The sequence below is a fragment of the Apiospora hydei genome (assembly GCF_038363865.1).
Source record: "Apiospora hydei strain CBS 114990 chromosome Unknown utg000010l_segment0_segment0, whole genome shotgun sequence".
In the NCBI taxonomy this organism is placed as follows: Eukaryota; Fungi; Ascomycota; class Sordariomycetes; order Amphisphaeriales; family Apiosporaceae; genus Apiospora; species Apiospora hydei.
In genome coordinates, this window is record NW_027117369.1 from 1,335,559 (window position 1) to 1,363,343 (window position 27,785).

Sequence of the window (27,785 nt, forward strand, 5' to 3'; positions counted from 1 at the left end):
AAATACAGAGTACTGTTTTATCCCAACTAGTAATACAAGAATCATAATGCCAAACAAGTAGAAAAAAGTCATTAGAACCCATCGTTGACATCAGTGCCAAACATCGTAGCAAGACCCGAATGAATGCCAGTCTCGCATGGAAACCCATTTCATTTCAGTCACAAAGGAAAGGATGAAAGCAAAAAAAAAAGCCATCATCAGATTAGATGCCGGAGTCGGGCTGCACCATGGCAACCGCGTCCTCGTGCGAGTTCCAGGCGGAGCAGGTGTCCTCGAGCCGCTGGGTGTCGAGGATGCCGGGGATCTCGGCCTGGCGCTCGACGAACTGGAGGGCGAAGCCCTCGCTCGTGTGCCAGCCGATGTGGCAGTGCATGAGCCAGGCGCCCGGGTTGTCCGTCTTGAAGGCGAGCACGAGGTGGCCGGCGGCGGGCAGCATGGCGGTGTCGCGGCGGACCGGGTTGTTGAGGTTCAGGGCCGTGGTGCCCTCCTCGTAGGCGCCCTCGCCCGCGGACAGGACGTGGAAGTCGTGGCCGTGCAGGTGGACGGGGTGGGTGACGGCGAGGTCAGACTGGACGATGACGTAGACCCAGTCCTCGCTCGAGGGCTGTTCGGCGGTCGCGAGCTGCAGCACGGCGTTGGAGGTGGCGAAGGTGGTCTCGTCGTTGTGCACCTGCAGCACCGTCGGGTTGCCCCAGTGCACAATCATGGTGGTCGAGTTGATGAACCAGCGGAACATGTTGTCGTCGTTGGTGCCGACCTCGACGTTGTTGGTCGACTGCCAGGCGTTGGGGCCGACGGTGGCCTTGATGTGGGGGACGAGCAGGGACGAGTCCATGTCGTCGCAGTTGTCCTCAAAGGTGTGGGCCAGGGTCGTGGGCTCGCCGTCCGTCTTGTCGCCGTAGTACACGATGCCCTTGATGTTGCTGGGGTCCGCGATGTCGCTGCAGGCGGACTGGGGCGTGGCGCGCAGCCAGAACTTGTCCGCGATGGCGCCCTGGTCGGCCGTGACGATGACGTCGTAGCGCTGCGCGATACCAATGCTGATCACGTCGGCGGTGAAGGGCTCGATGGGGACCAGGTCCATGGCGATGACGGTCATGGTGTGGTTGTCGATGGAAAACTTGAAGTGCGTGTCGATGGCGGTGTTGACGAGGCGGATGCGATGCGACTTGCCCTCCTCGAGCGACAGGCTGTAGCGCTCGCCGGTCACGGTGCCATCCGAGTTGTTGAAGGTGTTGGTGCCGTTGAGCATGCAGTTGTCCAGTTGTGGCGGGCCGTCGGCCTGGGCCGTGTCCCAGAGCTCGTCGACGGTCTGGTGGCTCCAGTCGTTCATGAAGAGCAGGCCGAGGTCCTTGTCGTAGTTGGCGGTCGCCGGCCCGTTGATGACGATGCCGCCGAAGACGCCCTGCCAGGCCTGCAGAGAGAAGTGCGAGTGGTACCAGGTAGAGCCGTACTGGGTGGCCCTCCACCGGTAGGTGAAGGTGTTGCCCGGGGCGGTAGGACACTGGGTGATGGAGGCAACGCCGTCATTGTCGTTGGTGTAGTTCTGGCGGATGCCGTGGAAGTGCAGACTGGTGCCGTTGGTCGACGTCTTGAGGTTGTTGGTCAGGTGCACAACGACGTTGTCACCCCAGTCAGCGTGCAGAGTCGGGCCCGGGATGGTCCCGTTGATGGCCATGGCGTAGCGGCTGATCCCGTCGGGTGCCACCTCGACCTCTGTCAGGTCGAGATAGTACTCGCGGGTGACTCCCGTGTCTGGGACCTCGTTGGCGTAGTCGGTGTTGATGCTGTAGTCGCACCACTGCGACCGGGTGTCGGCAGTGTTGCCCTCGCAGGCGCTGCGAGGCGTGATTTGTTGGAAGGGGTTGATGGCGTAGCCGGCAACGAGAGGAGCTGCCACAAGGGGCAAGAAGAACGAGGGGATCATGGTGAGGGAGGTATAACGAATGGACAGGATGATGACTATGATAGAACAACCAACTGGGACGAGGAGTGCCGACTTGACTTGAGCGAGGGTGGCCAGTGACTTAGTGAGTGAAGTCTGGGATGGTGTCTCTTCTTTCTTCCTTCGAGTGCGAACTCTAAGCAGCATCTTATACTAGATGGCTCTCAACGTCCAGGCACTATCATCACGATGGACTTTGTCGTAGCACATGCCCAAAGCCTCACTCAAACGCCCAAGGCCCAGAGCCGAGGAGGCGTATGGTCTGACGATTCTTGAAAATGCAACCATGGTGCATCCCCGAATGCTAAGCACGTTGCATCACTGGATACAATGCAACCGTGCAGCACCGGGTCTCGGTCGACCACCCCCGCCGGCCAATGGCATTAGACCTTTTCTCAGCAACGAGCGAGTAGTGTGTTAGCGCGAGTCTTGCTCGAGCAGAGTATACTAGAGTCTCAGTGCAAACGATCTGCTTGCTTAGTCTCCGATACGACGTTGGAGTTTCAGGGTGGGGAGGGAAGGGAGCTAACACGGTCCTTCCAAGGGCAGGGGTCTTTTCCCTATGCTCCAGTCCGATGCGATAGCCGGCGTCGGACTTTATCCACCGCGTAGATGAGATGCACCAAGCGCCCGTTGGGATCCTTTCCACAGAACTTCAGGTGCGGCTTTTCTCTATCGCCGGTTCTTGCCCCCGGTCCTGGCCCCGGCGCGCTCAGCTTTGGCCCCGGCGCGGATACCCGCTGCATATACGAACTCACCCGAAAGTCCTCCACCCAATAGGAGTACATGGCGCAGCGAGCAAGATACCCAAAACGGTCACGCCCACACGGAGTGGTTGGCCTGCGAGCATCTGCCGGACGTGATTGTGCAACACAGCGTGCCTATACGCTGTCAATGTTTGCTTTTGAGTCGACCCATTTCTAGGACGACAACGGTGATGATACCCTTCTTTTAAGCTGGCTTAATCGGGATGACATGAATCGATTTCGTTGCTTTTTCTCTCACCGGGATCTGCTGGTTGCTGTTTCCGGCATACTGGTCGTTGTGAATCCGTCTCGTGCATGCTGTGCCGGCTTGGCATGGGATCGAGGTTCGAAGAATAAAGACCGAGCAATCGACAGGGCTCTTAGGTCCTCTGCATTAGTTCACAAACAAGGGGTCGTCGGCTCTGCATACTCTGCAGCGCGCACAGAAGCCACGCAGCCACGCGGCATTTTGCAGGGAATCTGCTTTTCTGGCCCTTCGAGAATAATTGGATTAAGAGGACCTACACTGGTTACCCCTGTAAATGGATGATGAATGAGACCCAGGCTCGTATTCCATATCCAATATAACCAATATATGCACCTAGAGGCGTACACGTAACCAAAACTGGGATCTTACACCAGCCTCTTTTCAGTACGCTTTTAATAAATTAACACCTAAATGCATCGGTCAGATGGAGCGGCTGGTGATATGGCTAGTGTAAGGCTGGTATCAGACCCAGACGGTCTACTGGGGGCAAAGCACCTGTACATACTTGATGTCCGCTTGGGTCGGGCCGATCTCGTGGGCATTCTCCAGTCTCCATGGCCTTTGGTTGATCCCAATTGCCGGCCTGCAACGTTGAGATCTGTGGTCTCAGGGGTAAAGAATTGTAGTGCGACAGGGGTAGCTTGTTATATGGGGTCGAAAAGTAGATCCGCAGTTATAAAACCGGCACCCCTGTCTATAGTCGCACTCGAAAAAAAACGTCTGTTCGTTCGAGAAGGACGAGTCAGTTGTGATAGAAAACAAAAAGGAACTCGAGTCGCGAGGCTTGAACACGGTCTCCTGAATTGCAACCTCACAACCCACCGGCAGGACCAGCATGTCCTCAACCACTGCTACCATTGCACCAAGGGCTGCAAGGGCAAAACCCGTAAATACCCGGTTCACTCCGCATGGCTGTTGCCTGGGCGCAGATTGGTAATTAATTACTCGCCATCCTAGACTGTCGGGTAGGTGCAGGCAGCGCTCACAGCCCTCAAAATTGGAATATGTTATGCAGGAGTACTCACCGCAGCACAACGTAGCATTGACAATATCTAAACACTCCTCGGAATCCGGCTCGGAATCGTCATTGGCCTGTCTGCACTCGGACGCCGATGGAAATTTCCTAAAAGAGTCTCCCTCCCTCGCCACGCTCGACAATGCCATACCTACCGCCCGACCGATAAGTAGCACGGATCTGCCCGTCCATCTTCTTTCTACCCACAAGCATCCCACGGCAATACCTAACTCACATCACACTCGTTACCTACCTGCCCGCCCAACACTCTTTTCAAGATGCTCTTCAACACCTTCACCATCCTGGCCGCCGCCTTTGGCGCCGCGGCCAAGCCGTTGGGACGCCCCGTCGTCACCGACGCACACTTGTATGCCTACGGAAAGGACATCGGTGGCCTGCCCATCCTTAGACTCAAAGGTATGTCACCAAACGGAGACAATATTCTTGGTGAACTGCACGCTGACAGCATTGGATATTTAGATAACGCATACTTGATGAACACCACCGTTTCCACGAACCCTGCTGTCCACAACGTGACCTGTACGTCGACCTCCCGCCCCGCCCCTCCCCTGGGATTTTTTGAACCTCGGGGATTCTAAACCAAACTGACACTTCTTTTTATAGTCTCCTGCACTACCCAGAACCGCACTCTGCAGACGTCGGGCCCGGCGGAGGAAAGCGGCGCCGCCACCAACCTGTTCGCCTTCAAGAAGGACACGGGCCTGGCCATGTTCACCGACCTGGCGGACACCTCGGCCACCACCACGGGCTTCATCTTCTTCGGCTCCATGCTCTTCGTCGACGTGGACCACCACATGCAGGCCAAATGGGTCGCGCGGCCCGTCGAGGTCGACGGCCAGGCCCTGTTCCAGATCGGCTGGGACTCCAAGGAGAAGGACGCGATCCCGATCCAGCTGAACACGAGGGCTCCCATGCACCAGTAGGATGTCACATCACTGTCGGTTCATTGGTTGTAGAAGAGGAGGCGGGGGGGGTAGAGGGGTTGCTTTCATGATTTGCGGCTGTGAAATCACGAGCAGAGAAGATTGATAGCTCGTAACGACGGACGAAATGACATTTGACTTCGTTGTAAACTTGGAACATTTCTTAGATTCCCTTCTGGACTTTGTTATTATTTACCTTATTTAACTTCCATTCGTATTTCAAGCTTTATCTGCTATCTATGTCCCGCTTTCACGTTGCCGTTTCGCCTCTCCCAGATAAAGATGACGATGGGGCCAATAGCATGTACACATTACCCCCTGAAAGTTTGTTACATACTGGATACCGTCTTAGACTTCGGATGAAGTATCGGCAGGCCTTAGTTGCGTGGGAGGTACATCGACGCCCATTTGAAACATAAAAATAAGGGATTCCGGTAGAAATGATGCGATCGTGAAAATACGTTTCACACGATGAAATACCTGCAACGCATAAGGTAATCTTTTTTTTTCTTCTTGTTTTGCTTTTCGACTCATACCAGCGCAAGCCAACAGAAGCAAGTGATTCGTACAGGACTCTCAAACGGTGTCCATTAAATAAGAAACTTGCAGGGGGAACCTGTAGATTGATGTACGAGAGACGGCGATGGTGTCTGTAGTCTAAGGAAACGAAGGCTAATTCCTGGTGCTAGGTTCACCCTGCGGGGTAGAGAGGCTAGGCCCCTCGCTCTCCCCCTTGGATTTGACATTGTTCTATTGTAGTTTACTTCATTGTCCGAACGTTGTCCGAAAACTTTAGACTTCGACCCAGTGCCGTGGTATTGTGCTAGAAGTCTAGAACTCCATGAGTCGTTCGAAGCTTGTGCGACCTGACGTGAACCTTGTACTTAGAGTTCGCTGTCACTCTAGGCCGCGCGGCCCGTAGTGGGAGTTGCCGACATCTACGATAAGCTTTTCGTTTCTGTTTCGATCCATACCAGGTTAACCTAGCAAAGCTAAATAGAACTTTCGAAGGGCAACCCCAAGTAGATTTTCACTTTGTGGATCGTGGTACGTGGCCCTGGGAAGATCATTTGCGATCCCGCGTGCCTTGAATACAACTATACGTAAACTTAAAAAAAGTATTATGCCCAGTACGTTTCAGGACTGTGAAAAGGAGCTAGTGCAGCATAGTCTGTACTGATCTGAGGTTCAGCAATGCGTATGCTGTTTTTATTTTTCTCGTATTACTTACCCCTATATCCATGTCCGGTTTCCTTTCCACGTAATCATGAACTGTATCAGACAACCCGTATCGGTACTCTTTTATCTGCTGGCGAAACTTCGTGATGCCTACAGACTGTTGCATCACCGTAACGACAACATGTGATACAAATAGGTCTCGTGACTCCTAGTTGTCCACTACGTCAAGACCAAAACAAGACTATCTTTGACGTGTATCCTAGTCGGCTTCCTGTTCGACTGCGTGTGGAAATAAATCTTACCACACACAATTAAAGGAGGGATGACAGCTCAGTAGGGGGGAGTATAAGCATTGCAATGAAGATAGGGGCATGCAGCGCTAAATACATGACAAAAGCTGACAAACAGTTATACCTTTTGTTACTACCGCTTATCCCTCCAATCCATCGAGGTTTTGATGAGTAGACACCATCTTCAACCAGGCCCCATCATCTGGTGACATAGTCAAGCCAACATGATACTTAACTTCACTCACCCAATCATCATTGAGTGTCTTGAGTTGGCCACCAGACTCTGCGGCTTGGATACTAGAGAATTGCTGAAGAACCCGGCAAACCATGTATTTGGCCTCGTCAATCGCGAAAGATTCTGCTCATTCAGTCAATCAGCACTGCCGTAGGGAGAGGCGACGAAAGCGGGTTAAAAAGTATATAGGGTTGGGTGCTCACCGCCCAGGCACTTTCGCGGACCACCGATGAAAGGCTGGTAGGTCCAGTCCGTGATCCGGTCCGTCAGCGACCTCTCCGTGCTCCATCGCGCGACGTCGAATTTGTCCGCATTGTCCCACAGGCTCTTGTCAGTCTGCACCGCGTAGGCCGAGAAGCAGATTAGCGTGCCCTTGGGACACAGGATCGGCGAGTCGCCGGTAGGACCCCCGCCCCGGGGCAACGTCGTATCCGCGTTGCAGAGGCGGCCGTTGATGGGCACCGGTGGGAAGAGGCGAAGGACTGGCCCGCTGTCAGCAAAGATATCTCATCATATCGGTAAGTGGGCAACATGTATACGTACCTTCGCAGACAAACTGGCCAAGCAGTTTCATCTTGCCAAAATCCTCTTTCGTCGGCAGTCGACCGTCAAGGATCTCACCAACCTCAGCCCGCAATCTCCCAAGCAGACTCCTCTCGTGTGCCAGCACATACATGCACCAACAGAGCAGACTCCCACTCGTATCCCTGCCGGCGAGCAGCAAGTTCATGAACTGGTCCCGTATCTCGCCGATATCATTATCATCCTTCATCAGCCGGAACAGCGCAATCCTATCCTCCATGCTGCCCGAATCGTCAATGAACTGCTGCGTGCGCCGTATGATCCCCTCGACCAGCCCGCGCGCCCGCCGGCACGAGGCCCGGAACTCCCAGCCGTCGATGAGCCAGTAGAAGGCCTTGAGGCGCTCGCGCTTGGAGATCCACTTGAACGCCGTGTTGAAGAACTCGGCGAACGCTTTGCCCTCAGCAGACGAGGTCGATGCGGCGGGGCCGAGCAGGAACTCGGTGATCACGGAGAAGGTGAGGTCGAAAGGGGGTCTTTGAGATTGACCAGGATCGCAGCGTCTTCTCCTGCTCGGCCTTCGAGATCGGAGGCGAAGGCTTGGAAATGCTTCTCGAAGATTTCGAACGGTGACAGAGTTGGTCGTCTGATAAGGGGCGCAAGCAGCTTCCTAGAATGATCCCATGGTTTCCCGTCTTGGGTGAATATGCTGTCCCCAATCAGCGGCCTCACGCAGCCAGCCCGGGCCGAACCAACGTCAAAGTCTGCGTAATATAGTTAGCAAGACCCTTAAATATTGAAGTTATCATGCCCCAGAACCGGGGATCAGTTATTTAACGCAAGAATAGAAGGAGGGGGAAGTTGTTTCGTTGCATACATTTGAACTGCCGGGCCAGCACCTCCCTTATCACCACGGGATCCCTCGTGATAATCGTGTACAGACCACCGCCATACTGCGCGTACGTATCCCCGTGCCGCTCGTGCTCTTCCAGCATCAGCAGCGGGTATCTGCTCTTTTTCTCCGCTTCTACCACTTTGCCTAGCTTATCTAGCCCGAACGGGCGCAGCCATTGGTTGGGGAGAATCTTGGGAGCTTGGCAGCCTGACGCAGCGGCCAGAGCCTGAAGTCGTTGGGACTCCCACTGTCGCCAAATGAGATAGTAAGCAGCGAGGCAGCCGCTAGCAATGGCGACGAGGGTTGCGAGCATCATGCATGTGAGTGTCGTATCTCGGCGGAAACTGAGGGAAAAAGATGGAGGATTTGGTCAGCATTGTGAAACGTGCCTGGACTTGGGGAGCTGAAAAACTCCAACCGTGGGGGCGGAAAGTCTCCCAAAGCGGCTGGAGCGACCCCTGTTCGATCTGACCGACACAAGACTAGTGATGGAAGAGCATGCTGATTGCCCGGCGCCTAATGCCAGTTGAGGAAACCTGTTGCGCGGTGTCACAGGGTTCAGTGCGCTCATCAGAATTACAGAAAGAGGCAATACAAATAAGAGAAACCATATTGGAGGAGTACTTTTTCTATCCCCTGGGCATGACAAGCTTCAGTAATACTGTCTTCGCAACCTGTACTCTGCTACCCAAAGGTGCAATTGGATGGCTGTCTACTAAGCATTATTATGTATGTGCTATCTAAAGTGGTTTTTTGCTTGATCAATACGCATTCCTTAAACCTGGCGTGACCGGTCGTTGCATCATGAACAATACTTCCGGAGAACATGTTCCTCCCACCGACTCCCCTCCCCGAAAATCCTCCGCGTGCCCTCGAGCAGCCTCTCCATGAGCGGCGCGGCCTCCTCCGTCTTACCTAGTTTCCGGTAGCAGTCGATCAAGTACGCCATCGAGACCATCTGGTCCGCGTGCCCGGCGCATGACGCCTCGTACGCCGCGTTAACCTCGTGCAGTATGGCCTCGGCCTCCGCGAGCCTCCGCCATTCAAGGGATTCCGACCCGGTCTCTGCCGCCTGCGACCTCATCAAGACCCTGGCGAGCTGGGCCTTGCAGTACAATATGCCCAGGTGCGTCTCCCCGAGGTTCCGCGTGGCGATCTTCAACCCATCCCGCATCATCTTCTCCGCCGCCGCCAGGTCGCCGCGCTCGCCCCGCGTCGCCTTGACGCGCGCCAGGTTCAGGATCGACCACAGCGTGAAGGCGTGCTCTTTCCCGAGCTTGACCCGGCGGGCCTGCACCACTTCGAGCAGCAGTTCGTGCGCCTTGTCGAGGTCAGCGCGAGGGTCACCGTCTGCTCCTTCTCCTTCCTCGGTTTCTTCTCCATCTCCGCCGGTCGCAGTGCTTCCACGCCTGTCGCTATCGCCGTAGAGGTAGTAGTACCGATCAAAGTGAGCCATGGCCAGGCTATCAAGTACAGTGAGGGTATCGGTATGCGAGCGCTGGAACGCCGCGTCCTTCTCGAGGCCCGCGAGCGCCTCGCGGTGCAGCTGCAGCGCCCGATCGAACTCGAAGAACTTGCCGACAGCGCGACCGAGCCCCGACTTCGCGCGCAGGGTATCCGGGTGTTCCGGCCCGTGAAGCCGCGTCAGCCTATCGACGACGTCCTCGAGGAGATCACGCGCCTCGGCGAAGCGCGACTGCTGCCAGCGCGTATTGCCGAGCTTATCGAGCACGCGGATCGTGTCCTCGTGGTCCGCGCCGAGACTCAAAACACAGTGGCCGCGCAAGTCCTCGAGCACGTCGCTGGCCCGGTCACCCTCGCTCAGTGCCCAGTAGATGTCGGACATGAAGAGCAGCAGCCGGACGGTGACGGGGTTGTCCTTGCCTAGCCGCGTGCATAGAAAGTCGGCGACGATCTGCTGCTGCGCCAGGGCCTCGCGGTACAGGCCGTTGTGCGCGTAGACCAGACTGAATTTGGCGCGCTGCGCGATCTGCGACCGCGTCGTGCCGCCCGCGACGACGGGCCAGAACCGCCACCAGCGCGCGCTCAGGTGCCGATTGCGGTCGCTCTGCTCGCGGATCCGCGCTTCTTGCGCTTGGACGTGGTGCACGTGCGGCAGGATGTCGCGACGCAGGTCCTCGTCTGACTCGCGGGTACCGAGCGGCGGTAGGATGACGGCCTGGGAGAGCACGGTGCCTGCGGCTTGGCACCACACGGCCTGCTCGGCGAGGCTCATCTGCGGCCGCTCGCGGACCCAGACGTGGATCAGCGAATGCATCGAGTAGCTGTCGTCTGCGGCGTCGTAATCGAGGAGCGACATCTGGTGAAGTTGCTTGAGGGCTTCGCGGAGCCGGTCCTCGTCGAATTCGCCGTGGGGGTCGACGTCGCGAAGGACCTTAGGGAGGACGGGCACCTCGCCCATTCGCGTGACCGCCATGACGAAGCTCACTGCGAGTTCCTTCGCCGCTTTAGCAAGTGGCTTGCGTGCTGCTGCCGCCTTGCGCTGCGCTGTGAGCGCTTGCTGCTTTTTCGCCTCTGCCCCTTCGAGGATCGGGTTCGTGGCGGCCTGGATCAGCGTGCTGACGCGGACGCCGCGGCAGTGCAGGAACGCCAACGTCTTGAGGAGCTCCACGGCATCCTCGCACATCTGGCTCTCGTTCTTCAGCAGGCCCTGGAAGGCCAGCTCGTAGCTCGAGAAGACGGTGATGTTCGTCTCCGAGAGCCGTCGTTTCCGCCGAGCCTGGCGTACGCGTGCCCAGCTCTGTTCGAAGTACTCTATGTAGGTCTTGAGGGAGCAGACATGCGAGAAGATGGCCTTGCCAGCGTGGATGATGGCGAGCGGGAGGAAACCTAGCTTCTGACAGATCTTGCCTGCGAGGCAGAGTGATGTGGTGCTCCATGGGGCCACCTCGCCCGCCGTTCGTAGCAGCAAGTCTTTTGACGCCTTGCCTAGAGGGCATATTTAGTGAAAGAGTCTTAACGGGACCACGGAGAAATGTGGCAATGATGGGTTGGCTTACAGTCCAGTTCCGTAAAATGAAAGAATCCCAACCCGACCGTCCCATGCGTCCTCAACTGGTAATTCCGCGTCGTGATCAAAATGACGCCCCTCTCTCCCTCGGGGAAGTACTGCTCCACCGCGATCGTCGGATCGTCCGAGTTATCGATAATGAGCAGCCACGGCCGGTCCTTGCTCGAGAGCCACGCCTTGGCCGCGCGCTCGTTGGCGTCGACTTTGCCGAGCCGCGCGATCTCGGCAAACGACTTGTGCGCGCTCTGCACCGACGTTGCGTCGACCCAGAACACGCCCCAAAAGCGGTGCCGGTTGTTCTGCGCCCACTTGCAGCAGAACTGGCTCTTGCCCGCGCCACCGAGGCCGTACACCACGAAGCGCTTCTGCTGCTTCGGCTTGGGCGAGCTTCCCCCTCCTCCGTCTTCTTCTTCTTGTCGGAAGACGCCCTTCTTGAGCGTGCTAAGTTCATCGTCGCGGCCGATGAAGACGCTGCTCACCGCCTGCGGCAGGCTGAAATGCTCGTTGACGTAGGCCAAGGGCATGACCGCCCGCGCGGACTCGAGGACGGGGCTCGGCTTTTCGATCCGGGCGCTGATATCTTTCTGCACCGCCTCAATACCCCTGCGCAGCTCAGCGCGGAGCGTGCGGATCTGCTCGATCGACTCCTTCGAGTTGGACTGCGCTCTGCGTGTATATATGATGTTGGCGGCTGTGAGGAGCAACTGCAGCCCGTCCTGGTGACTCTTGATCCTTTGCCGGAACTTGGCAAGTTGATCCTCTTTCAGATACTTTCTCAACCACCGTTTGGTACGCTTTATGAACTCTGGTGTGTTTGCTTTGCTCTTGGAGCTGTCGCCGCTGCCGTCGTGGATTTTGGCGCAGATCACCTCCAACTCCTCGAGAGTCGCGCCACATTCCGCCAATTTCGCGTCAAATGCCGTCCACAAGTTGCCAACAGCCCCCTCATCGCGTCCATCTTCAGCAATTTTCTTCTCGGTAGACGCGCTGATATCGTCTTCGAAATGTTTGCGGATTGCATCGTTTGTGTTCTGTAAAGAGACGATCTCCCGGGACAAGTGTATCAGGTCCCCGTCGACCGCCTTGATCCCGGCCGCGGCCTCGTACAGAAACTGGGCGAGCTTGACGCATACCCCGGCGAGCTCGAAGCTGGTCGCGATGATCGAAAGTGGTTCGGCCATGCTCGGGCGGGTGTTTGCGGACTCGGGTTAGGCATGGTTTGTGGGTGTTGGGCGGTTTGCTCTGGAGTGAAATCGTTTGGGGGAGGCGCACACAGCCTGAAGTGGTCGATATTCGGCACCAGGAAAAGAGGCGCTCGGTTTGCCTACCTGTTCTGCTGCGGGTGGGGTTTGGTTAGTGACTCTGCCGTATCAGCTGCGGACGGGATGCTACACAAGTGCTGACATTATGTGCCGAGGTTTGGGGGCGGAAAGCAGGGGTGTGCATGATAGGCGCCGAGAGTCTTTTCGCCCCCAATAGTGGGCTGGGGTATATGCCACCAACGCCATGAAATCTTCGAGGACAGTAAATAAAGGGTGTCAGTATCGCGAGAAGCCCTGAGATGTTCTGATGGACGATACGCACTTTCTCCCTTTGATGGCATTCGCGGTTGGGGAATTGTTGCGTTTAGTTCCCAATAGCATTTCTCTGGCTTATTATGGTTACGACCAGTATCTCCGCCCACATTGAAGAGCTGTCTTCCCAGAGCGTGAGCTTTGGGGAGGGGAGTAAATTCGAACTCGGTGTCTACTTACGAGGAATTTGGACCTACTGTTTCCTCCCCTCTCCTCTCAACAGCCTGTTCCAATCCAGCCATGACCCTAAGGTACACCCTCCTCGGCATCAGACAACAGCTATACCCCGTACGGAGCCGGTCCTCGCCATCGGGTTCCTCCCAGACCGGCTGGTGCAGATCAATATTAACGCTGTAGTCGAGGAGCAAGTCCACTATCTCGTCGTGCCCCAGCTCCATGGCCAACTGCACCGCCCGCCCACTGTGCAAGTGAATCCAATACGGCGCCGGATCCGGATCCTCTTCATATTGGCCGGCGGTGGGGTACAGACCATGGTAGCCCCGATTCGGGTCAGCCCCGTGGCCGAGCAGCAAGCGCACCAGCGCCACGTCGCCAACCATCACCGCCAAGGCCAGCGGCACCACAAAGTCGCCCGCCGCCAGCTCCGAGATGTGCGCGTACCCAAGCGTGCAGTCCGAATCCCACTTATCCTCGGGCAAGTGCCGGTCGGCTTCCTCGAAATCGCACAGAGTGGCGCCGTCACCCTCGAGTAGGGCCATGGCGATGGCCGCGAGGCCCAGGGCGCGGGTGCGAGTGACGCGTTCGCTCTCGGGCACGAGCATCTCGACGAGCTCCCGGTTCCGTTTGCGGACGGCTTTGGTGAGCGTGGAACCCTCGACTTTCCAGACAGTGTGGTTCGCGTACGCGCCCGCGTCCAGGAAGAGGCGGGCGAAGTCGGGCCGGTCGTGCTCGACGGCCCACTCGAGCGGCGTGACCTGTATGCCGGGCGCCGGGAAGGGCACGAACGTGGTGTTGGCGATTTCTCTGTGGTCTAGGGTCGCGTAGTCGAGGTTCGCATTGCCGAGCGCGAGGATCTGCGAAACGATACGGGGACGGCGGTATCCCAACGCCAGCGCCGCCGCGAGCGCCTCGCGCGATTGAGCCTCGCTTGGGCCGCAGTCGTCATCGGCGTAACCGGCTTGGTCTTTATTATCCGAAGGGTAGAATGCTGTGGCCCCGGGCAGACTCGCGAACCACAGCCTCGAGCCCCAGCGGCCGGCAGGACGCTCTTCCTGGGCCACGCGGTTCTTGAAGCAGAGAATTCGCGACGCCGGCTGCCACGCCACGTCCCATTCGTCTCCTTCCACGTCGGGTCCCGTCGCCTCGGCAAGCGCTTCGATTGCAAGTTCGCGGGTCTGGGCAAGCTCTATCCGTGGCTTGTCTTGCGAGTTAAACCAAAGGTCGATTTCGTCGTGCAGAACCCCGAGAGATAGCCAGCGCACCGGCCCCGGCCACCGCCTCCTGCTCCTGGGCAAGGTCAATCGCGCCTGGTTCAGCGCTGGCATGTTCAGGCAAGCGCAGGCTGGACCGACGCCGCAGCCCAGGTCCAGTAGCGTATTGCAAGTTAACGCTCAAAACTTTCATCTTTTCCTTGCCAGGAAGATGTACCAGATTTGTCCGAGTATCAATACTGGATTGAGATACGTCGGATGCTGAACGTCTGGGTCAGCTGATGACCGATCAAAGGAGAAGAGTGTCTCGAGGTACTTTTCTTCATACTAGCAGATGGTCTCGCGGATTTCGCGTTCGTCGCTTAGAAGTGAGTGTAACAAGAGGAAACTCAAATGGTGATACGATTTTCGGTATGGGCCCAGAAGGGAGTTGTTGCCTGTGTTGGTGCGGGGGTTGAAATGGATCCCAACATTCGCCGGCTTCGACTCAATGTTGGACGGCAGGGGTGAAGGTCCGCCCGAAAGAGCTTGCTTTCGCCGATGCAAGCGGTCAAAGGGGGACAAAACACAATATCAGATAGTTTCAACGCTTTTTGCATTTCATTTTGTCTAGAAAACCGAGGCCACTATTTCGTCATACCTGACATTCCTCGAGGGGATCTCAGCATCAAGCGGGATGCCTGAGGAACCCTCCGTTTAAAGTAAGGATGCTTGCTGTCTTTGATCTAAAGGGGCGGCCGAGCCCCTTCTGCTTTTTAGCTGCCGCGTAACATCTAAAATCGTTATCTTGGCCCATTTCGTTATGCCAGTAGCTTCATTAGGTACACACCACCAAAAGCCCGCCTTCTTCGTGGTCTCTCAAGACCCTCAAGCGACGGCAGTGCCGATCTTGTTCAGTCCCTTGAGACTGCCCAGGCTCAAGGCGAGACCTTGAGATCGACTTCTTATCCTAACGAAGCCGGTAACAGGGCCATCGTCACCCTCCTTCTCAATACTCAAGTTCGCAAGAGCATCCTCGCCTACATCCATGTCAGTTTATGATAAAACATTATACAAAAAGGCAAGGTACTTACCGAAAACGCTTCTTGCGTATAGATTTGCGCTCAAGAATTGACAGTCACCCTTCAGGCTGGCTTCGGGTGTCAGGCAGCTCATGTTGGTGCAGGCCATTAATTGCTCCAAGAAGTCGCGCAGAGTCTTCGCCTTGCTGTTGATGTTGACCTTATTCTCCCACTCGAATTCGGTCCACATGGTTCGGAACTGGGTCTCGGTGCAGGTAGCCGGCTGAATGTAGTCCATTATGTCGACGTGCAAGTCGTTGAGGATGACCACATTGGTGTCGGTGCTGTGTGCGCCATCGTACACGACGTTACCGAAAATGACGCCAGTGTCTGTTGATGACACCTTAATCGTGCACTGCACATTGTGGAAGTCGTGGGGGCCGAGGTTCTGTGTTGTTGGCCGCTCAACGACCTTCAGGTCGCCAAGCGTCGCGAACTCGACCGAAAGGTTCTGCAACGTCTCGGTAGTTTGGTTGACCAGTAGCACATCGAGGACGATATCGAATTGGTGCACCTTGACGTACGCTTCGGCGTAGACGGGATCCGAGAAACCAGTAAGCTGCACAACTCGGCTCAGCTTAGATGAAAGATCCTCGGCAGGCGCATCGCCGCCAGTAGCCTTCTCCAAGTCAAGCTCAATCTCATCTGCCCCATCCACCGTGTTCTTCTTGGAGAGTTGTCGGATTTGCACAACATCGTCCACTTGAATGGCAGTCTTGGCCTTCTCAAAGGCCTCCTTCGCGGCTCGCTTCTTCTCCTCAACCTGCACCATCGCACGGAAAGCCTTGCGAGTGTCGTCCAAGAAGACGTTTCCGAGTTCCTTCTTCTGGGAGAATTCAGCCAGGGATCGAACACAAGACATGACACGATCGACCGAGTCCTCATCGATAGGGGCCTTGACAAAGTGAGACTGGCCGACACGGATGATGGAAATCATGATCAACATGGCTTCGGCCTTCAGGGCGTTTGTGCGTGCGTGGTCGGCGGAGATATCGGCATGGCGCATGACCAACTTCGTAAGCGTTGCCGAAAGTACAGTCGCCAGGTAGTAGTCGCCATCCAGGATAAGCTGTCGCAATGGCGGCTTCTGTGCAGCCTTGACAGCCTCCAACTTCGCAGCAGCCGCAGCAGAGCTGGTCAGAGCAGTCTCGGTAGCGTAAGTGCCGTCAGCCAAAACCTTGCGCGATCCGGAGGGGGCAGCGGGCTTGAGGTGGCCGTTGACTTGCTCATCCTTCTCCTTCTCGTCATCGCCCTGGTCCAGAAGTCGCTGTTCGGAGGCCAGGATCGGGATCTCGCCCAGGCTGGCACGGATGCCCCTCCAGGCATCCCGGATATCCTTCTCCTCAAGGGAGTACTCGCCAATAATCCAGATGATACCACGGTAGACCTTACCTGCGCGAACCTCGCTCAGGGTGGCCACCAGACGCTCAACAATCGAGGGCCGCAGCTTGGGGAACTTCTCGACGACCTCCTTGACGAAGTTGATGACATCGACGGCAGACGTGTTGCTGAAGTCAGCAATGAAGTCCATAAGGAGGTCCACGACACTGGCTGCAACCTCGGAGAACTTGATGGCGCACTGGTGGATCGATTGAATAAGCAATTGGCGGTACTCGGCGTTCTTCTCGTACTCTTGGTCGACCGTCTTGGAGAGCTCCTTCTTCAGCAGCAACACGACCTCTTCCACGTTCTTGCTGGCAACCATCTCCAAGGCAATGCTGAGGGCCTTTCTTCGCACGTCGATGTCGGGGCTGGACAGGACTCTGAGGATCTCCATAATAAGGTCATCCAAGATGCCCTCGTTCTTCTGGCGCAACTGATCGACGCGGTCGAGCACGATAAGCTTGACATTGTTGTCCGCCTCCTTGATGCTCAACTCAATGAACTTGGCGGCAGCAGCCTTGACGGCCACCGGGTTGGATGTCAATGCTGTAAGCGACGAGGCCGCCTCGTAGACGACAGTCGAGGCGCCAGCCTCGAGAAGATCGAAGATGAGTCGCAGATAACGGGCCTTGTTCTGCGAGTTCTGAACAGCATCCTTGCGGATGAACTCCAACTCCACCAATTGCAACAGCTCTTCCGCGTTGGGGATGCCCTCGAAGACGTTGCTGAGATAGGCAAGCGCCTTGTCGTGATCTATGCTGGCCAGGGCGGCAAAGGCATTGCGCTTGCAGGTGGCGTCGCTTTCGGACTCGAGGAAAGTGGCGATGAGATCTGAAGCGTCGGGGATGAGAGACTGCGAGTGTGTGAAGATAGAAGAGATGGCGTATACGGCGTTCTTTCGGACGTATGCGTGTCTATGCTCGAGGCATTGGCGCGCTGAGGACAGTAGGGGCTCGATCAGCTCGGGTTCTCGCAGCTTGCAGAGGAAGCGTAGTGTGTTGCCGCGGATGTACTCGTTGGGGTGCTGAAGGTCGTTTCGGATGCCGTTGCAGACCAGAATCATCTCCTGCTTGAGCTTGCCCTGGGCGTCCAGCTTGGGACATATCTCGTAATAGAAGTACAAGAGCTTCTTCAAGGGCTTGTACTTGGAGGGCATGACGAAGCGGATGATGTGCATGAGAAGCTGGGGCATGGGGTCGCCATTGAGCATGACGGTCAGGATGCGCTTCATGGTCTCGACCTTGCTCTCGTCGGTTCCCTTCTCCAGCTGCGTGCGCAGCTCTGACATGCTGGGAACATCGGCAGTGTTGTCCTGGTGGACTAAACTGTAGGCATTCTCCAGAAACGACGACATGATGGGCGGAGGGTGCGGTTCGCGACCGCAGTATCGGGGATTCGGTCTTGCGGTAGAGCTACACTGAGCAGGGTCAGTTCAGTACACGGTCGCCGGCGTGGTTGTTGGAGGAATCGTGGGGGAGTGATTCAATGGGCCCAATTGCAAGCGGTGGTCGAGGCTCTGGGTAGGTAGGTAGGTACACGTACACGTATTCAATTTGGGGAGACGGGCGTGGATGGGCCAATTGCGCCGGAATGGCCAGGCTAGAGAGCTAGAGGGCGATCAGATGTTGACTAACAGACGGGTAGATGTCTGTTGGTGGTTCATGCAATTGTGCATGTCAGATCTCGAGGTCGACCGATCTGAATTGGCGGTGGTATGAATTATGTGTCGTCAAATGCTCCCTAAACACCTCCCTAATGGCCAGCTTCGAATTGTCCAGATTGGCTTCCTTGGATAGCACCAGCTGTCAGCCTGGCCATCTGTCCCTCCCCTGATCCTGAGCTACTCGGGTGTGCCCCACCAGCCCAGTTAAATTCCGACCTGGTTGTTCCGACTCCGATAATCCAGCTGTAGGGTCGGTAGATACGTATCTCTCAAATAGAGCCACAAGCGCCACAAAGCCAGCATCAGCCTCATTCAAGCTCGCCGCCGACCGTCTCCGCTTGCTGCCAGTTTCTATTAGTCAAACTGTGCCTACTCAGCTTTGGCTGGCTGCCCACACGAGAACAGTTTCTCTTCATATTCTGGGTTAACAATGAAAAACACCATCAGCACATGACGTCAGTGCTTCAAAGGTGACATAGTATAGTGGTCAGTACAACACGTTGTGGTCTAGCATCATAACTGTTCCGTGTAGACCCCGGTTCGATTCCGGGTGTCGCCATTGCTTTTTGACTTTTTCACAAATTTCGCTTTTGTTGTTTCTTCCGCAGACCCAGCAGCTGAATGCCTCTCTAAATGATTACTTTGCGCCTAATTTTGTGAAGAAATATCAATCCGGGTATGTTTCCTCGCCGTTCCCGAATATTCCTATTTGCTCTCTCGACGATGCATTCTGCATTAGAGAATCCATGAGCAGAGAGAATACCGGAGGCAGGGAATTGCAATATCATTCAACTACATGCAATCCCATATCGCGTGGCCTTTATTGAATCAAATATCTTGCATCGTACCAACAATGGCAAAGTTGATGTTAGCTATACCCATGTGTAACTATCGTCAAGTATCAAGTGCGGTGTCATACCACAAACGTAGGGCTATGTACTTAGACGCACCAAGCTTGATGGTTGTAGAATTATCTTGTATTGGCCACTGAATTAGACTTTGCGCATACCGGGAAAACCAGCGAGTCAAATCTCAGTAACGAGAAATGGAACGGAGAAACTGCTCAAGTACCTACGTATATATTATAATAATATATTCTAAGACCATGGGCGTGGATTCCTCGTTATATATGAGCTACACTTTTCAATAGCATCGTGCAAAACACCATTGATGAAACTCGTTCGTTGAGTCTAATCTACTTTCTCTGTCATATCACCCACCCTTCATCAACTGGCTGTGGACAAAGTTGGCGCTGAACCAAGTCCAACGAGCACCTGATCGACTCTCGGAGGTTCATATTTCCCTCCCAAGGATACGCAGGGTGTCTAAAAAGCGAACAAACGAAGCTTTTTGAAGAAGAAGAAACAACCCATTGATTACTCCTACGACACTGGAATAATAAGGAACGACTACTGGGAGAAGAAGGAATATACACCGACAGTCGTTTACCCGAGTATTTCCCCCAGACCAGCACATCACGCACACCACCCAACGCCATGTACACGATCCTGACAGACCCACTCGACCCCTTTTGGCCCCTGGTCATCTTTGGGGGTATCCTCGGGGTTTTCTACCTCATAATCGTCGCCGGAGTCACGCGCCAATGCTACAACCAAGCGCGGGAGACCTGGCCTGCCTTCCGCAACGACGGCTGCCTCATCGTCCTCCTGCCCTTCCTCTCGCTCCTCTTTGGCATCCTCTGGCCGGTCGATCTAATCCTCTACGGCGTCTTCCGGGCCCTTGCCTACGTTGCGGACAGGGCATGCGCGGAAACCGGCAGCTGCTGCGGCTTCAACTTTACCGCGTATAGGGCCCGGAGAGCGGCGCGCCGGGTCCAGAAAGAGCAGGCGAGGGAGAATCTGCGACGGCAGACGAACCCACGACAAGAGGTTATCAGGCCAGTTCCCACGCCGCCACCTGCGTATACTGCTCAGCCATCTCCATCAGACTTGGAAGCAGGGTTTGAGCGTATACATCTATGAACAACGGCCGGCTTGCTGTACCTAATTGTGCAATAGACCAGTATCGTCTCAAATGGGACTGGAGCGTCTGTACTCGGTGCATATACAAAGCTAGCTCGTATATTCGAGTCGTGTTTCCCACTGCTTGCGAGTCTTTAATTCGTGCAGGGCTTAGTGGGCATTGTCTTAAAGTTGAAGGGCAAAATACGAAAGAAAAGATCCCAAATTCATTGGGTCAGTGTGGTGTTGTCAGAAGCCAAGGGGGCTTTAATGGGTGTCTGCCTGTTTCCCCTTGCTGGGAGCCATCTGTTGGTACCGGTACAAATCGGCTTTGGTGAGATTGACATGGCGTCTATGCAGAACGGCCTTGCGTATGGCGGAGAACCAGTCCTTGCAAAACGTCGCGCATGGAAATGGTACTGTCTGTACAGTCTTTCCCTCAAGGGGATACAATTCAATACAATAATAGCAGACTGGGATTAATAATGGAATAAAGCGTTTAACTACGAATAATTAGTATGCAGTCCCAAGACTACCTTGTAAGACAAGGCTTCTTCATGACCACAGATGTCATGCAGAGAAGATGATGATGCATCATATTATGGAGGTCCATACGTCTCTTCGTCAGAGCTATCTTCAGCGGACTCTGACTCCGAACCCGAGGTCAGCCACTCGTGTCGAGGAGACAAAGGCTTTGGCAACGAGGCTCAGGCCAATGAACTGAAATCTGGTCCCGAACTGGCTCTCGGAGGATCTCACGCAGATCCATATACTTGCCAGTGATATCAACTATCTGTCTTATTGAGGAAATGGCAAATCAGTGTTGGGCGGCTTGGCTGAGCAGTGATTCAGTATCAAGAGATGTGTATGCACCTGTACCACCCTCAATAACGCGCGCATATCCTCGTGCAAGCTTTCCTCCCGGTATGGAAGGTTTCTGTGAGTGACTGATGGTCGTTAGTCCACGCCTCCACCATCGCCAAATCACCACCTTCTTGCCTCGAATATGGGTTTGCTTCGACTTCCCAGCACAGTCGGAGGTCTGGGGTTTGGGCTCAAATGATAAACCCAGCAATCCGACTCATCCGTCACAGGTTGTCGCCGCGCCGACCCAGCTGCGGGGAAATATTTGCGAAAAGGAAATATTGTGCCCACTGTCTAGCCGGGTGGCGGGATAGCAGGCCAGATGGATAACGGGTTGAAGAAGCAGCATGCTCACTGCGCTTATCGGCCAATTGCTCACTCAATCCTGCAGCGGAGTCGTCGTTCGTAACAGCGCGTGCCACTGCGTTCATTCATTTCCTGCGCGGATCTCTCCCTCGACATTCGATATTGAGCACGCCAAGACGTGAAGGCAAACGTATTTCGAGAACACTGTGTTCGCAATCCTCAGCTTGCGTAAAGTTGTTTGACGTTCTGCTTGATCAACTGTCAAATCACCAATTGCGGGCCTTAGGGGTCCAAGGGCCTCCAAGGGCCCCCAATGCTTGCAGGGGTTCGCCTAGCCGATGAACCGGTTTTCACTGGCCTGGCATGGCATGTCTGGGCTGAGCGCCCGCGTCTTTTTAGGCCAGGGCAGACGCGCTTTTTGCGACAAGCCAATGAAGCTGTCAAAGAAGGGCGTCGGGGCGTCGAATGATGCACACGTATCGCCGGCCTGCGTCGATCAGGGAAAGACGCAACACAGGAGTTCGTTTCATCCCAGAACCTTTTTCAGCCCCTTCCTACTTTGGTCCCCGCTCCCAGCAATGTACATGTGGTTTGTGGGCGCTGATGCCAGCATGGCAATCAACGTCCCCACTTCCGGCGAGGGTAGGATTTCGGGACGGGTATTTATTTCATGCAGCACGCCGCACGCCTGGCCGCCGTAGTTCTCGACCAGAGAGTTTCCAAGTTCATCGTTCCTTTTTACCGTTCTTCTGCAATCCTTCTAGAAGCCAGAGACTGCATCATCTGATCTTTTGCCTTGCCGTCGCCCGCCCGCTATCTTAATCCAAAATCTTTAATCGTCTAATCTTCCGACTAGACTCGTCAATATGGTGGGTCCCCGTCACGTCAACCCCTCTTGCAGCAAACGAATCAGGGGGTAAATATCGACCAGATTGAATAAACTAACGACACAACTTTCAATAGGCCAGAATTCTGTCCCAAGAGGAGATTGCCGTCTTCAAGGAGCTGTTCGATTCCTACGTGAGTCTCATCGTGAATTCATTCATATGCCAAAGTTGCACTGACTCTAACCTCTCAATAGGATGACGATAAGGGTGGTAAGTGCAAGGCCTAGGAATGGAATACCCATCGGGAGGCTCGCCACTAAGACAACAAACAGGAAACATCACTGTCCAGGAGTTTGCCAAGGTCATGTCCAACAGCCCCGGGCAGCAGCCCACGGAGGCCGAGGTGCAGCAGATCATCAAGGAGGTTGACCTCGACGGCGATGGCACCATCAACTTCAACGGTATGTTGCAACGCCACTTCTGCGACTGCCACACATGTGGGTACTGACTATGATCTCAGAGTTCATCACCATGATGACCGGTCAGCCCTACCCCCGGTGGCGGACCCGGCCGATGAGTACGCCAAGGCCTGGAAGGAGTTCGAGCCCTCGCTCAAGGGCTCCATCACACAGGCCCAGTTCCGCCAGCTCATGGCCAACCTGGCGGAGCCAGTCAGCGACGTCGAGGTAGACAAGCTGGTCAACAACGTGGATGGCGAGGGAAAGATCAGCTGTAAGTGAACCAATCACCCTCCCCCATGTGGGGAAAAGGGGGAAAGAAAGGGCCGGACGAAAACTAATCTGCGAAACTCTACAGACAAGGATTTCGACCACTTCATGAAGCACCGGAATACGGAGAGCGATATCCTCCAGGAATACGAGCAGTAGTAGGCCTTATCGGAGGCTGATATCCAGGAAGTAAAAGACATTAGATCGCATCAACACATAGTGTACAGAAGGAATAGAGATGCATTCTGAATATAGAAACAATTTATTATTACATGCTGCAGATGCCACTGACAGGCGCAACTATTCATGTTTGAAATATCAAAAGCAATATCTTAACAACACGGAGACTAATAACTGTGTTATTGAAGGGATAACTGACCGTTTCTGTCGGGGCTGATTTTGCTCTCATGGACCTACCGCCAAACTCCCCAAACGCCCGATGATCATTGCGGCAACTTGAACCCGCCAGGTACTTGCCGTTGAAAAGCGGCGCTGGGGTCATATTTTCTGCACCATCCGCAGTCTCCGAACGTTGGTCTTGCTGTAGCTAGCAATGACGTCCGGGGACCAGCTTGCATCGTTCATGAACGTGTAGCGCAGGCGGCTCTGAGCCGAGGCAGCAGCCGCTTCGAACTCGCTTCGGATCTCGTCCCCGGCCGCATGGGCGATCGCATCATCCTCCGGGCGTAGCCAAGACACAGCCGTGGCCAGCCAGGTTTGCGCCGCCGGTTCCACGCCCAAGCTGTTCCCGCACCGATGCCGGCGACCTCTTGGGAGATCGGCTGCAGGATGATTCCTAGGAATCACCCGGGGACTGGTTTCATGCGGTCGATAGCGGCTGACGTGCCGAGTATGGCACCGACTGTCTCGAGCAGGGAACCCTGCATGCAGGAGTGTCATGTGCCAGTAGAGTTAGGTAACATCCTTTCTTAGGAACGGGGGCTGAATGGATGTTAACCAATGTTCAACTCTAAGGGCTTCGTAGTCAGTGTCGTGTTGGGCGACTATGACCTCACCCAGCATAGGCTGGTCCAAATGCTCGCAAATCTCTCTGGCCTTCCAATCTTGGGGAACCGCGATAGGGGTGACCGCAAAGGGGGCAATGAAGCAGGGCACCAATATGTGAAGCTGGTATATCCACGGCGCCATAGTCTCTGTAGAATGGCATAACACAAAACGTGAGTTATGCGATCAAGCTTGGCACTTGCCTTTGCCTGATTCAGCTATGCTTTCCCTTGAAAGTAGCATCAATGATACTTGGCTGCCTATGCCCCCAATCCACGGAGGAACTTCCGGAGGTTTTGCATATGCGGAGATTTCACTCAAAGGTGGCATTTTCTCCCGTTACTCAACCTATCACCACATTTGCATTCAGTACTATATCCCATTTTGTAGACGTGATGGGTGGTGAATGCGTGTGACCAATGTCATGGCTGTACCCGTGTGCCCATTAATTTATAAGAGTAACGATCAGCACATTCGGCATGGCTTTGAATGTAACCACGGCTATTTAGGTACTTTATCCAACCGCAAGTGGCTGTGCCGCAGTTGGAGTTGGTTGCTGTCCTTGATAACGCCACCAACCAAATACACTGCACTGCGTCTCCTGTTTCTTGCATATGCAGAGACGGCGCAGCGCCATGTTTTCGTTCTCGGCAAACTTTCTATTGATCTTTTCGGCGTCGCATGCACTCTCTTGATGTGGGATACCAATTAACCGAGGCTACGTTGGTTGTGCGAATGCACCGGCCAACCTGGTGGCTGCAAGGGTGCACTACTTGTTACACAAAACCGGGAGTGTCTATGTACCACAGAGCCATGCACATGCTTGGCTAGCAAAACGATCCTAGGCGTCTGGGTTTGCAGGTTTTGCAAACCGCCGTTGGAAGATGGAGCTTCGCATCTGCTGACAAGCGAGGTCCCAGTCCGAGGACCATTCGCGATAGAAGGGTTGATATCCCAGAAGACCTCCCAGCCATCTGCCACAAACAATACCCAGGGCCTGGGATATCCTCCGTCCAAACGGTACCCAGGCTGGGAATGGCAGATAAGTACCTCCGGCGTCGAATGTCTGCCAAGGTAAGTAGATCAGCGCCTGTCTGTGCTAGCCGGATATCGTTCCTGGCGAGCCACGTACGCTGAGGATTTGAATAAGCGAGAATGTTTTCCCCGTCGTCAGAACACTCTCCTGGTACCTATACCAGTTTTCAAAGAAAGGTGTGCTAAGCTGCAATCTCTCGGGTGTTTTCGCCCCCGACAGCCAGAATTTGACCTGGCTTGTCTGTCCCGCCTGCAAAGACAACGGAAGAGGGTATGATCGGTGGTTGGCCCAAGCCGGGATCCGATACTCCTGCGAACCGGGTGAGAGGACAATCTCTCTCCCTTCCAGCTCCAGCACGATGTCTCCTTGACACGCCTGTATGTACTCATCCTGGTTGGCATGGAAATGCATCGGGGGCTTTTGTTTGAAGAGCTCCGCACCCTTGGTCAAGTCAAGCGTAACCTCGAAAGCGAAGGATCTCTGCGCATGGCGAATAACCAGAGTGCTCACCGCACCATCGAAGCTTGAGACAGATTAATCCTCTTTTTCGAGGCAAGTGTTGGGTGAAGCAGGGTAAACTCACACCTCGATCACCTTGTCCGACTCGCTGTACTCCATCCTGCAGAAGTACACTGGCACGGTTTGTGATATGTGTTTAGGAGATTGTGCAAGACAGTAAAAGGATAGAGGACACCGTCAGAAGCCGGGACGGCGGCGATGGGGGCGTCGTGTATAATAATGGATGCTTTGGATACGTGAGAAGTCAGGCGCTTCATAGTCGTCAAGATCGATCACCGGATATTATGCTCCACCCCGGGCTTGATGCAATACGGCACGAACTGCAGTCATCCAAGTTGCACCAGGTAGGGATGTGGAAGCTTACCAGACCGACCCTCCGACGTGGTACATGATCAGGCTTACTGCATGGGCATCCGGTACGTCACATTCAAAGTAGGCTTCGGAGGATCACGGGGGCGGGAAGGGCCGGTAGGTAAGTGGTTATGCGTGTACGTGCACTTGCTCGGCAGGGGGGAGTTGATTCGATACTAAAAATAGGCCCCAGCTGCTTCTGCTCTGCTCATCTTGGCTAGCATTATAAGACTTAAATGCCTTCCGTGGCCGATCGATATCGCCTCCAGTCGTGTTAAAACCTATCTTTCCTACAGCATCTTTTCTTTGCCAATCTAATCAAGTATAACGGCCAGGTATAATGACGACCAACACCCCGATACAAGATGAAATAGAGGCTCTCCTGAACGGCCCAGCTCTAGCTCCGCCTCCGGGCGTCGAGCCCAATTTTGAGAACCCGCCCAATCATAATGGCACGGGCTATGGTTTGATCTCTGCAATGTTGGCAATAGCAGCCATTGCCATGGCATGTCGGATCTATACCAAAATCATCCACCCCAAGAGGATTCGAATCGAGGATGGTATGTGGAAGAAAAGAAACGTGGGGGAAAAGGCCAACGGGCTCTAGCTAACTTGCGTCAACAGGGCTGGGTATTTCTTCATTTGTAACAAGCCCAAGACGTTTCCTCGGCATTCTCGCTTGGCTTACAGTCGCTCCAACAGATACTCTTCGTGGCATACCTCGGTTGCACATACAAGGTTCTCCAATTCCCAGGTTTCTACGTTCACCAGTGGAACGTCCGAGTTCGAGACATGCCAAGGATATTATATGTGCGTTTCTCCCAACGGTGCACGGTACAGCAGCTAACGAGTTCCGCGGCAGCCGTTCAACATTGCCTCTAATTGCTACAACGGCATGATCGGGGCCCTGAAAGCCGCCATTCTCCTGGAATGGCTCCAGCTGTTCAACCCATCAAGCTATCGCAGCCCCTTCTTTGGACGTGCCACATTGTCCTATGGATCAACATCCTGTTCTACAGCGCCTCGGCGTTCGCCATCAATCTTGCCTGCATCCCCCGCCAGCGAATATGGGACAAGACCATCACGGAGGGCCATTGCTTCAACGAGAACGATCTCTATCTCGCCGGCACAATTGTCAATCTCGTCTCCGACATTGCCATTTTCGCAACCCCGCAGCAGGTGATCTGGTCTCTCCATATGAGCTTCCAGAAAAAGGTGCGGGTTTCGTGCGTCTTTGCGATAGGTCTACTGTGAGTCTTGATCTCCTCCCAATCCTCGAAAGGGGGCAGCTGGAGAGTGATGTTGACGCCCGCGGGCCACGGAATCCAGGTGCATCGGCCTTGCTTGTGCACGAATTTCCACCACGATTGAGAACCCCAAGCTGCCCGATTCTGTGTACAACCTGCCCAAGTTGGCCTTCCTGGGCGCCGCCGAGATGGTATGCGCGCTTCTGGTCTTCTGCGCCCCGGCGTTCCCTCAAACCATGTCCAACCTTGGGGCGCTTCCCATCTTCTCGCAGATTTCCTTACTTGTACGAGGGTCAACCACGACCAACAACAGATCCTTGACATCTTCTGGCAAGAGATCATGGATCCGAAGAGGAGGTAATTCGAGGAAACAGTCAGCATCACGCAAGGAGCACAAGCTCGAAGGACTGCACAAAACTACGCCCGAGGACGAGGCAGCCATTATCCACACCACAGAGTTTGAAATGAGGGAATCGTATGCCGCAAGGGATTCTGCAAGCAGAGGGGGGCCAGTCAGGACCCATGGCATCAGACTCGTGGGTAGAACAGGGGCAAGACAAGGGACCGCTGTAATCCTAACATCGATGGGCACAGCGCGGTCACTTTAGGTGATCAGGCTAGCATATCGACAGATGGGCAGACCCATGGGGTTCTCTGTGTAACAATAAATATGTAGCCAAGACGTTTATTGCTGAATACTGCACCAACCCGCCAACCCCGCCCACCTTGAGGCAGGCAACCACAAGTGGTACCATTCCTGACCGGCGTCAACCTGCGTGTCACAATGTCACCCTCGAAA

General features: G+C 54.8%; 10 protein-coding genes across 10 annotated transcripts; 3 read left to right on the top strand and 7 right to left on the bottom strand.

The window, feature by feature from the left end:
* Positions 1-202: 202 nt before the first annotated feature.
* Positions 203-1,927, bottom strand: PG997_014600 (Multicopper oxidase; the record flags this gene model as incomplete). The annotated part of the gene is made up of 1 exon (XM_066818914.1): positions 203-1,927. The coding sequence occupies one exon, from the start codon at positions 1,925-1,927 to the stop codon at positions 203-205; it is 1,725 nt and encodes a 574-aa protein (XP_066661102.1).
* Positions 1,928-4,252: 2,325 nt separating this feature from the next.
* On the top strand, positions 4,253-4,918 carry PG997_014601 (uncharacterized protein; the record flags this gene model as incomplete). Its single annotated transcript, XM_066818915.1, has 3 exons — positions 4,253-4,391; positions 4,455-4,514; positions 4,599-4,918. 3 exons carry the CDS (start codon positions 4,253-4,255, stop codon positions 4,916-4,918), a joined length of 519 nt encoding a protein of 172 aa, XP_066661103.1.
* A 1,878-nt stretch (positions 4,919-6,796) lies between these two features.
* On the bottom strand, positions 6,797-8,352 carry PG997_014602 (uncharacterized protein; the record flags this gene model as incomplete). The annotated part of the gene is made up of 4 exons (XM_066818916.1): positions 6,797-7,104; positions 7,166-7,743; positions 7,773-7,908; positions 8,022-8,352. The coding sequence occupies 4 exons, from the start codon at positions 8,350-8,352 to the stop codon at positions 6,797-6,799; spliced, it is 1,353 nt and encodes a 450-aa protein (XP_066661104.1).
* A 489-nt stretch (positions 8,353-8,841) lies between these two features.
* PG997_014603 (uncharacterized protein) lies at positions 8,842-12,251 on the bottom strand (the record flags this gene model as incomplete). The annotated part of the gene is made up of 2 exons (XM_066818917.1): positions 8,842-10,988; positions 11,060-12,251. The coding sequence occupies 2 exons, from the start codon at positions 12,249-12,251 to the stop codon at positions 8,842-8,844; spliced, it is 3,339 nt and encodes a 1,112-aa protein (XP_066661105.1).
* A 569-nt stretch (positions 12,252-12,820) lies between these two features.
* PG997_014604 (protein kinase) lies at positions 12,821-14,149 on the bottom strand (the record flags this gene model as incomplete). The annotated part of the gene is made up of 1 exon (XM_066818918.1): positions 12,821-14,149. One exon carries the CDS (start codon positions 14,147-14,149, stop codon positions 12,821-12,823), a length of 1,329 nt encoding a protein of 442 aa, XP_066661106.1.
* A 753-nt stretch (positions 14,150-14,902) lies between these two features.
* Positions 14,903-17,833, bottom strand: PG997_014605 (Coatomer subunit beta; the record flags this gene model as incomplete). Its single annotated transcript, XM_066818919.1, has 2 exons — positions 14,903-15,054; positions 15,109-17,833. The coding sequence occupies 2 exons, from the start codon at positions 17,831-17,833 to the stop codon at positions 14,903-14,905; spliced, it is 2,877 nt and encodes a 958-aa protein (XP_066661107.1).
* Positions 17,834-22,139: 4,306 nt separating this feature from the next.
* On the top strand, positions 22,140-22,987 carry PG997_014606 (calmodulin; the record flags this gene model as incomplete). The annotated part of the gene is made up of 6 exons (XM_066818920.1): positions 22,140-22,142; positions 22,237-22,293; positions 22,355-22,370; positions 22,433-22,561; positions 22,647-22,832; positions 22,917-22,987. 6 exons carry the CDS (start codon positions 22,140-22,142, stop codon positions 22,985-22,987), a joined length of 462 nt encoding a protein of 153 aa, XP_066661108.1.
* Positions 22,988-23,326: 339 nt separating this feature from the next.
* On the bottom strand, positions 23,327-23,728 carry PG997_014607 (6-hydroxy-D-nicotine oxidase; the record flags this gene model as incomplete). The annotated part of the gene is made up of 1 exon (XM_066818921.1): positions 23,327-23,728. The coding sequence occupies one exon, from the start codon at positions 23,726-23,728 to the stop codon at positions 23,327-23,329; it is 402 nt and encodes a 133-aa protein (XP_066661109.1).
* Positions 23,729-24,674: 946 nt separating this feature from the next.
* On the bottom strand, positions 24,675-25,487 carry PG997_014608 (uncharacterized protein; the record flags this gene model as incomplete). Its single annotated transcript, XM_066818922.1, has 3 exons — positions 24,675-24,899; positions 24,966-25,392; positions 25,453-25,487. 3 exons carry the CDS (start codon positions 25,485-25,487, stop codon positions 24,675-24,677), a joined length of 687 nt encoding a protein of 228 aa, XP_066661110.1.
* Positions 25,488-26,079: 592 nt separating this feature from the next.
* On the top strand, positions 26,080-27,594 carry PG997_014609 (uncharacterized protein; the record flags this gene model as incomplete). Its single annotated transcript, XM_066818923.1, has 3 exons — positions 26,080-26,299; positions 26,680-26,989; positions 27,069-27,594. The coding sequence occupies 3 exons, from the start codon at positions 26,080-26,082 to the stop codon at positions 27,592-27,594; spliced, it is 1,056 nt and encodes a 351-aa protein (XP_066661111.1).
* Positions 27,595-27,785: the final 191 nt, after the last annotated feature.